Source organism: Physeter macrocephalus, chromosome 6 (assembly GCF_002837175.3).
Source record: "Physeter macrocephalus isolate SW-GA chromosome 6, ASM283717v5, whole genome shotgun sequence".
Classification (NCBI taxonomy): domain Eukaryota; kingdom Metazoa; phylum Chordata; class Mammalia; order Artiodactyla; family Physeteridae; genus Physeter; species Physeter macrocephalus.
Genome location: NC_041219.1, coordinates 6,231,355 through 6,241,790, shown reverse-complemented (window position 1 = coordinate 6,241,790; position 10,436 = coordinate 6,231,355). Strand labels below are relative to the sequence as shown.

Below are 10,436 nucleotides of genomic sequence, written 5' to 3'. Positions count from 1 at the left end.
TCTGGGAGGATCCCACGTGCCGCGGAGCGGCTGGGCCCGTGAGTCATGGCCGCTGGGCCTGCGCGTCCGGAGCCTGTGCTCCGCAACGGGAGAGGCCACAACAGAGGGAGGCCCGCATACCACACACACACACAAAAAAAATAAATAAATAAATAAAATAAAAAGCAAAGGAGGAATTTGGAGCCAAGGACCACTAGAAGATTAAAAGTGGGAGTGTTGTTTTCTCCACTCTTTCTTGAGACTCTGAGCCGAATGTTGGAAGGCGTTAAGTACCTTCAGATCCCTGTACATAGACATGAGACTAGGGCATCGGCTTGATTTTCTTTCTTTTTCTGCAGGAGGGCCCTGCCCTCTAAATGGTCCTTTTTTCTTTAGAATTCCTGGACTGGAGTATGAACATCACTCTGCACTTCTCTGACCTGGACCTGCCTGTCCTGCCACCTTCCCTCTCTATCCCGATGCTGCCCAGTGCTGCCTGTCTTACAGTTTGCGCTGCCATCCGCCCCTCGGCCCTCATCCCATGAGCAAGAGGCCTCCAGTGAAAAGAGACAATGTGTTCAAAATCCTCCCCCAGTACCTTAGGGGGCAGCAGTGGGGATGGGGGTGTTGAGGAAAGATGACAGAAATTTCTTTAACTCTTCCTGTTCTGGTGATTATGGCTTTCACAGAGGACAAGTAAGACCGACAGGATGTTGTCAAGTGCCATAGCATACAGCCTCCAGATGAAGAGGGAATTAGAACTTTAACAGTTGACAATACAAAATTAAGAAGGGAGTTGTGTGCGTACCTGTTTGATGGGCAGTGTTTATTCCCATCGCAGATGCGAACTCAGGCTTGTAGTCGTATTCGACAATCCTCATTTGGGCTATTCTTCTCAGCTGTTCATTTGCGTCAACCTAATTTAATTAAAGAAGATCAGATTTCACCCGCTTAGATATTTGCTATTCGAATCAAGGCCCAGAGTGACCCAGAGAGTTGAAGAATGTTGGGAATGGGATTGTCCTCTCCTCTTGCCCAAACTATTTTAAGAGAAATTTATGTTTTTCTCCTCCAAGAAGCAAAAGTTTCAAGGTTCATGTCGGCGACTTCCATCCACTGACTTATAAACTGAGCCAGAGGTTATATGGCTAAATTACAGGGCAAAACCTCCCTCATTCACTACTCTGGCCTCACTTCTGTCCACTGAGAGTTGAACCGTCCTTCTGAGAATGGGGGTTGATCACCTTGGAGAGGAACAATTTCTGTCCAGGATGGCAAGGTATCATTTCCAAATGAGCACACAATATAAGCAGCTAACAAATACAGGCCGACCTTGTGTTTATAAATTAAAAATGCAGTGCTTAGTTTAAGTAACAACCTATTAAGAATGGGTATAGCGTATATCATTGAATTGCTTATGGACATCTTGCTGGAGAAAATTGTTTCAAGTGGCAGTCTGCTAGCCCGGATTACCCGTCTGCTGGTGCCTCAAAATCCAAGCTACATTCCTACAGATGGCTTCTCCCCCAGACCACCCTGGTCAGCGATGGTGTCCTCCTTGGAGCCAACCACTCTTACAGGTGGTTAAAAGCACTCCCAACTTTCACTGCAAGTTCCTCAAAAGAAATTTCACTGGGTCCCAGCAAAATGATAACAATAAAGACAATATAGTGGCTTTTTCCTAAGGCTAAATGTGCTGATTCAAAGGCTTCCCTTTTGAGTTTTTTTTTTTTTATGAATTCATGGTAATAGCATGATTGATTTTTTTTTTTTTTTTGCGGTACGCGGGCCTTCCTCTGTTGTGGCCTCTCCCGTTGCGGAGCACAGGCTCCAGACGCGCAGGCTCAGCGGCCATGGCTCACGGGCCCAGCCGCTCCGCGGCATGTGGGATCCTCCCAGACCGGGGCGCAAACCCGGTTCCCCTGCATCGGCAGGCGGACGCGCAACCACTGCGCCACCAGGGAAGCCCTGATTTTTTTTTTAATGACCTTATTCCACAAGTAAAAAGTTGGCAGTCCTATGTGGATCCTTAAATTTTCTTTTAGAGAACATAACTGGATCATGAAACCAGTGGTCTCTTGGCAATTAAAAATATACCGCCTGGACATTCATCCATATGTTGGAGCAACCAGAAATGCTTTTCTGTTGTTTTAAGAAACCCCTGCTTTGGCCCTGAACCCCTCCCTGGACCCACTCTGTCAAGCGAGCAGGAAAGTTCCTCCAATATCATAAAGGTTCTCTTTCCTTCACCAGTTTGGTGGGTTATCTAATGTTGTGACTTTGTGCTTAACTGGACAAGTGGACTAACTTTACTTCAGGTACTTGTTGGGGAGTCTAATTTCGAGCTCACTGCGGTTTTGATCATTGCTGTCATCAAAAGCTTGGTTCAGTTCTTTCATTCATTACTTCATTTGACTAATATTTACCAATCGCCTTCAACATACCAGGCACTACCCTGAGTGTTGGAACTTCAAAATGATTGCCTTTTTAAAGTTCATGGTCTAGACAGGAAAACAGACTCATCCCATAAGATTATATTACAATGTGAGAAATGCAGGGTGATGATGGAGTTATGAACAGAGAATCATGGCAACTCCAAGGAAGCACCTAAAAGATTATCAGGGGACCGTAAAAGAAGGCTTCCCAGAGATGGTGAAGCCCAACCGAGATCTTGGCTTGTTTCAGTTCTCAAACACGCTCTGCCCCTTTCACTACAAGGTCCTTGCTCAGGGCATTTCCCTGCCTCAGAGGCTCTTCCCTTCCACTCCTCTACCTCCGCCTCCCCCCATTTAGAACACCTCTTCACCAGAGAAGGATTGCTTGACCTCCAAGACTAGGAAGTTTCCCTCTGCCTTATGTGCTAATGGCACCTGTTCTTTTCCTTCATAGCATTAATCAAAGTTATCACCAGACAACTAGTGAGTCACTTTTATTATCTGTCTTCTCCTACAGAATAAACATCCCATGAGGGCAAGGACATATTTGAGGCCATGATTTTCTGTTCGTCACCACATCACCGGTTTCTAGTACCATTCCTCGCATGTAGTAGGTGCTTAACTAATATTTATAAAATAAATTAATAACTTTAAGATAGGAGTTAGTCAGGGAAAGATGAAGGGTGGGGAAGAGGGTGGAAAGGGTAAGACTAAGATAGGGATGCTGGGCAGAGAGAACACCATAAGCCAAGTCCTGAGGCAGCAAATCCCCTGAATTATGCCTGCACGACCAAGGCAGGGTTTGGCATGACTAGACTGTAAAGATCAAGGTCAGAGCACGGAGGGCCTTGCAGGCCATGCTAGGAAGGAACAGTCACAATCTCATATTGCCCTGTGCATACACCTGGCACTCTGAGCTCCTTCATTCATTCAACAAATATTTAATGAGTAGCTACTATGTGCCAGATACTATGCCAGGCCCTGGAGATTCAATGAGTTTTTCTTATTTGGAGCTTAAATTTTAATGAAAGTTCTCTTCCTGAGGGTGAGGCCTGTGTTTTGTTTGTCTTAGGACCTGCATAGTGCCTAGCACAGTGTCTGACAGGTAACAGGCACCCAAACTTTGAATGAAGGAAAGAAGGAATGAAAGAATGGAGGTAGTGAAATGGCAGAACAATCCCTGATGCTAACAGAATTGAAGGCAGGGGGTCAGTCAGGAGCCGGCTAGTCTGGCCTTGCACTAGCCAGGCCCTGCCCTGTTCCCCACTCCCTGCACTCTGGGGGTCCCGAGCCCACTTGCCTGCTTCTCATTATCCCCTTGGTTCCTGCATGAGGCCCCATCAGAGACCAAAGCAGAGGCAGTGTCAGTTCCTTTGCTGCAAGGGGAAAGCAGAGGAGGATGTGCCCTTCACTCCAACTGTCCAGGCTACCCAGAGGGAAAATGACCCCTGCTGTCTCAGTTGGATCCTTGACTGCATTTTCCCCAAAGACATATTCCTAGACATAGCAGTTAGGTTCGCTAGTACTACTACCACTGTATTTCAAACAGATTTTTGGCCAAACAAAAATTTGAGGGTTGGCTTGGGGACCTAAACACCTTCTGTAACAAACTTTTTCTAAGAAAATGCTCTTTTGATTTCTAATGCTGTGTTGTAGACTTTCCAAAGCTAAATATAGACTGCTTGTATTGCATGCTCCCTATGGCCTGTACTCTTGGCCCAGGAAAAACACTTGAGGCAAGGACTGTGCCTCCTTGGAATCCTCTACTAAGAACTGTACAAAGGCCACGACTCAACACCATGCCTTGCTCATCAATGTGTGTTGAGTAAGAGGCTAGTAAGTGAATTTGGGTGTCTAATCTGATCTTGCCCACAGCAATTTTGGAAAGTTTTGACCATGAATTCAAAGGGCCATCTCTGTCATGCTGCCTCACACCCAAGGTTTCTATATCTTAACTCAAGCCTTTCACCGCAGAGAAGACACTGCAGTCCGTTCAGGGAGGGAGATCTCATTACCCATGGCCCACAGCCCAGACTATCAGTCTCCCATCAGGAGCAGCTTGAATGGCACTGGCTCACCCTGAACTTCTGCATTTGGCTCGTGGCCCTGAGGGGAGACTTTGCATGTTTGACTTTCTTGAGCTCTTCACACATTTGTCTTTAACTAGTATGCTGCTGGTGCGCTTGGGAGAAATTACCTTTGAGCATTTCACACTAACTGATCTTTTTTCCCCTGGCTTTTCTTTTTAGCCGTTTGCTGCCTTATTTTCAGCCTTCCCCACAGAATTTGACTGGTGCACTCAACGTTCAACTTCCTTTTTTTTGCATTGACACTGCTGTTCTTCACGCCCTTTTGGTTTGCAGCATACCCTTTTCACCCTAATTTTGCTCGGTTTCCATTGTAAAAGCTGCATTTCCTCTCCAGTCTCTCATCACCTCTGTAAACACCAAGTCTGGGTAAGTGAAACTGCTCTTCCCCGAGGCTGACCTCATTTCGCAGTGCCTCCGTTTCACAGGTTTCAGTCATATCTGCTTTATTGTCTTTGTGTCTTAGATGTGCGTCCAGATGAGCCCCAGAGATCTCCTCCAGGCGTCTCCACGCAGAGTGCTTGTGTGCTGAACATCCACAAAGCCACCTTCGCTGCCTTGAACGAGGGGACGCAGAGTCAGGCACGGCAGCAACGGATGTTCATCCTCCCAACACGGTATCAGGCAACATGTTCGGCCACAACAGTTGTCTCACAGCAGCTAATTCAGAAGCCAGCTCTGGCTGCCGTGCGTCCTTAATGGGAAATGCCTCCAGTCCTACGCTTGCAATCAGGTCAACCGAAGGTTCACTTCCCAGCACATTTGGAAGAATGGCCTTCTTTTAAAAGTTGGAAAAACTGAGTCAGAGAGAGGTGAAGATGAAGTTCACACATCTGTCAGCACCATCATCAACATTACCATCATGTCTCTTGTCTGTAATAAATGGTGAATGGGATAGACAAGATTTCTAGAAACATGTATTTCATAAATGTGGACAAGTTATTAAGGACAAATATATTAATGTGAAATAATTTAATAGATGAATTACATGTAACTTGCATTTTTTGCAAGTAAATAATAGTAATATCTATTTGCTTAGCCTTACACAACTAAAAAATGTTTCCCGTATATGAGCTTAGAAAAAGCTCTTAACGTGAGTAAATATGGGCATTCCCTGTTCACAGAATAATAGAGTCATGGAGCGTGCCTGGGCCAAAGTTCCTGGGCGAGTGGGTGCCAGAATCAGGACTAAAACTCTGCCTTCTAACCAGAGACCAGCTCCTCTTTATTCCCTCCTGCTGCTGTGAGCAGGAAGGGCATACAGGAACTTCATGTCGAGAGCTGGATTAAGTGACATTTCACTTCATGGAGAAGTCTTCCTAGAGGGATTTGAGAAGTTCTAGGGAACCTTGTTATTTTGAGACGATATGTTTTCTTCAAACCAAGGAACACCATTTGAGGACGTTTAGTAAATGAAGTTCTGGGGAAAGCCCAGTGGTAGCAGGAGTGGTGGTGGAGGACTTTCCCCACTTGTCATCTTCCATTTACATTTAGATAAGGCCTGGTGGAGAACTGTATAGCCAGTTGCAAGGATAAGCTTGAGTTGGTGTGATCTGAAACGCAGCCAGTTCATCTCTTTCTAAAAGGCAGAGGCACGGTATCTAAGACCGGTATCTTGAAATGTATGTGAGAACCTTCTAGCCCTGAGAGTTCCCATCAGGCTAGGAGGTCACAGCTCTTCTAACATGAACCGCAGCTCCGCGATCAGTATAAAAGTCTACAATTACAACCATTCTTTGGAATCCTCTCAGCCAACGAGGACATTCCTTGGCTGGCTTAGAAAAACCAGTGCAGATTTGCACTGGGAAAAGAATGCAGCCTGGAAGAATGGCCAATGATTTACAGATTAAGTCTCCTATTAACTAAGAAAGAATAAGGAAAGGAGGTTTAAAAACCATTCTGCCACCTCGCCTCGAAAATGTTTACAGGAGAAGCAGTGTGAGTGACAAGGTGGAGAGGTGGCAGAAGCACTGAATGGGACACAGAATTGAATGGTGGAGCCAGGAGTGACCTGGCATCGTCAGCGGGATCCCTTAGGTCTTCATAGCCGTTGTGACTTTCCGAGATGATTCAGTACTTATTATCTCAATGGGTTAAAAATTATAAAAGACTCTGTGGGTTCAGGCAGAGAGGCACCATTTCCATCTTATAGATAAAGACACTGAGTTTCGGCGAGGTTAGGCGTTTTATCCCGGCAAGTCCGAAGTGGATGAGCAGCCTCCTGATTTCGAGGCCAGATTTCTGATTGCCACTAGGCGCCTGCCTCACCGCAGAAGGAGAAAGTCTTGACCTGTAACCTAGGGAAACGGGATGGCCCGAATGAGCCGTGAGGAGGTGCAGTTTCTCTAACTGCTCCTCAGAGAAGGATGCTGAGTGGGGAAAACAATGGCTGGCAGGCCTGGTTCCAGGGACTCTGGGAGGAAGGGGCTGGAGAGGTCCAGGAGAAACATGGGCAGGAACTGCACTGAGACAGCGTTTGAAAGCTGAACGGGGAGATGGAAGTTTGGAGATGAAAAGGAAAAGGCAAGCTCCAGCAGCTGACAATGGAAAGGCAACGGCCTGTGGGAAATAACTCAGAGACTTCCTGCTTGTGAAGCCAGTGCCATGCTGTCATGGCCCACTGCTCCCGGCAGGTAAGTCCATTCTCTTGGGTAGGAACTGCTTTACAATTTCAGCAGAGATGCCTAATAACTCCAACACTCATAACTGTTAAGCAGCATGTTCGTCTCACACTAACAGGTGACATGGAGGGATGCCTTGTGCCAGGCGTGTCAGGGGCCAGGAGGGCCCCAAACTCCTGACTCGGGGGTCAGAGGAGGTGTCCGAGGCCTGCCCCGTGCTCACCTCCTGGATATTCTGCTTCGCCCGGCTGTCAGAGGGATGCATAATTGTCCCCATCACTTTCATGTTGCCACAGACAACCAGGGCTTCGTCCGGAGCATCTGTGTTTATGCCCACTTGACCGTGACAAACAACAGATTCTGGAACTTGTCCTCGCTGCCATAATGCATCGATGTCATTTTCAAATTGCCCAGGGTTGGAGGCCTGGAGAAAATACATAAATTTATTACAATTAAAGTTACAGATGCAGGAATAGATGATCGCTTTATTCCTCAAAGGAAAACAGAATGTTAGCCAAGTCTTTCACTTGAGAATCACATGTTGGATGGGACACTGACATATCCGAATAACTGTGACCCCAGGAGAGCCAGGGAGGCTCTCCTAACTGTTCTGCCCCCCACCAGCAGAAGCTCAGCGTGTCATGGTTTGCAATGTCCAGTCTCTATATGGAATTGAGAATGTGTCAGTTATAGTAGGTGGATGATAAGGAAGAAGAAGAAAACTCAAAATGAGTACTTTTTCAGGGAGAATAATAATAATGATTTAAAACCAGAATATTACATCAGAAAATATTACAAGTTTATTAAAGCTCAGATAATTTCAAAAAAACCCTTGCATTTAGCTAGCCCTTCCATAGTTTCAAAACACCTTCATGTTTATGATTTCATACACAATTGACAAGCAAATGACAATACAAATATATTTAATACACCTCAGCTATTCCCTAAACACAGATGATTCTGAAAGAAGAACTGTAACAGCTGCATTTGTTGTGTGCTAATCCACACCCCAATTCTATGAGATAGGACCATTATCTTCCTTTTACTGACGCTGAGACTCTGAAAGAATAAACAAATTGCCCAAGGCCACAAAGTTAATAAGTTCTAGAGCTGCGATTATGCTTCCTTTGATTATTAAATAATGATTCTAACTTTGAGTTTTGTGGTATTGCCTAAAAAAGCCCTGGCCAAATGCAGTCTTCAAAGAAAATCCAAGTGAATCTATTAGACTAGAGAAAGTTCTGGAGATTTTACTGTTAAATAAATTTTTTGGCCAAAGAATTTTCCACTGTACTGCCTTCTCTCCTCCCCATTTCCCTGTTGCCACTAAATATATTTCCACATATCTTTAAGTTGGGATCTATGAATCCACCAAAATCCTCCTAACGAAATTAATTTGTTTTTTAAATTATGACCTGTCCTTCTCTTACTCTCTTGGTATTATTTGAATGTTTTTACCACAGGCACGTGTTACCAATTTATAAATAATAATTAAAAGAAATCTCAAAGTTTAGATCTACGTTTGGGTTCAGTTAAAAAACTTAGGTGTGTGCAATGTCCTGTTTCATTCCTACCTGTCTGAACCCTGAGCTGCTTGGAAGACTCAACTATTGACACGGGATAGACAAAAGCAGGGAAAGAATATAAAGTAACAACTTTGAACATTATTTTGTGTGAATTCACTTGAACAAAGAGCTTTTCCGCAAGATCCCTAGAGGCTCCTTGGTTGTGAATGGCAAATTGGCTTTGACTCAAATCCTTTTATAGCGAGCAATCAGCTAAATCCAAAGGTATCCATATAAAATGCTGATGCATTTTCCTTTGCTCTGAACATAATGAGCCACTTCAAGGAAGCAGAATAGGACAGTGATGGATTTTCTTTTTCTTAATGAGCTTTGGGATAATTATTATCCTGTTTGTAACCTGACAGTACTGGAATGGCAGATATAAGTAGATTCGATTTTGGGGAACAATTACAACCATCTCACTTGAATTTCATCAAATGAAAACTCAAATCCCTAAAACATGTTCACATCATTTTGGAAAGGGTCACAGATCTACAATGGTTTAAATATAGAGCCCTAAGGAGGAGTCCTCATCAGTAATGGGAAATGTTATTATAAAATGTGTGAACTTATTTCCCTTCTCTGGTATCCAGAACGTTAATGGGTCAAAGCAAACTGAAATGGAATCACAGAAAAACATTCTGGAGTCATGAAGTTGTGTTTAGATGTGGCCCAATAGTGGTTGATTGCTATCAAACATCAGAATGAATTAAAGTTTCTAAACTACTCTTATTATTTATCACGCAGCCTCATATATTTAGGGAAGACCCGAACATTCTAGTCTATGTTGTGACACAAACTACCTGTGGGAGTTTGGGACAGTTACTTAACCTTTCTGTACCAGTTTTCTCCCCTGAAGAATAAAGATAATAGTGTCTTCTTTACCTATCTCACGGGGCTGTGGGAATTAAATGAAATCACGTATGCATGAACACTTCGTAAAAATGAGGATGCAGCCTCAAGTTCATCCTCCACACACTCTGCTGTGCCGAGTAACAACCATTCAGCCTACAATCAATGAATCTGCTCTCCTCAGTGACACATCTGCAGAGCTGCACAATTCCGAGGGAACTCTGTTCACAAAGAATACAATGTAAATGGTGCCCCCCTGCAGATGCTTGGAACAGGAAACACTAGTAGTAATTTGAGGCCATTCAAGTTTGGAATGGAAAGCTGGAATTTCTTTGCTTTACCATTGTTTGGGCTTCTAAAGAGGAGTCAAAGAGCATAATAGGAAAGCTTGAGCTGAGGAAGGCAGTTCATAAGAAATTCATTCTTGTACCTTTTGAAAAGACTATCGAAAATGGGCCTAGAAATGCTATCTACCCGATGCTACTCTAAGTGTGGTCTACAGGCCAGCAATATCAGCGTCTCCAGGAAGCTTGTTAGAAATGCATATTCTCAGACATCTCCAACCTACTGAATCAAAAATTGTGGAGGTGGGACCCAGGTATCTGTGTTTTCACAAGCTCTCCAGGGTATTCTTATTCTCCATAAAGTTTAAGAAGGACTTCTTTATGTCATATACTACTTCCATGCTACTACTATGAAAGGGGTCAAGAGTTACCCCTTCCATAGTTAGTAGACGGTTCTGTTGAATCCCAACTGCAGAGTGAAACAGACATCGCTCCACACACTGATCCCTTTGGGTAAATAAAAATTCAACTGAACTCCAGAAGAGGTGTGAGTGTGTGTGCGTGCGTGTGTGTGTGTGTGTGTGTGTGTGTGTGTGTGTGTGTATATGTATGT

At 44.3% G+C, this 10,436-nt stretch overlaps 1 protein-coding gene and 1 long non-coding RNA gene across 3 annotated transcripts in view; one reads left to right on the top strand and one right to left on the bottom strand.

Moving 5' to 3' along the window:
• LOC114486412 (uncharacterized) overlaps nt 1-5,445 on the top strand; it is a 60,282-nt gene extending 54,837 nt beyond the window's left edge. For both annotated transcript variants that reach the window (XR_008617541.1, XR_008617540.1), the window contains 2 exons: nt 4,664-4,870; nt 4,968-5,445. This is a non-coding gene — a long non-coding RNA (uncharacterized lncRNA). The remainder of the gene's footprint in view (nt 1-4,663; nt 4,871-4,967) is intronic.
• MYRFL (myelin regulatory factor like) overlaps nt 1-10,436 on the bottom strand; it is a 128,108-nt gene that overhangs the window by 51,115 nt on the left and 66,557 nt on the right. The window contains exons 11-12 of the mRNA XM_055085208.1: nt 7,346-7,546; nt 788-896 (exon numbers count right to left, since the gene is read on the bottom strand). Coding sequence (XP_054941183.1) covers nt 788-896; nt 7,346-7,546 — 310 coding nt within the window. The remainder of the gene's footprint in view (nt 1-787; nt 897-7,345; nt 7,547-10,436) is intronic.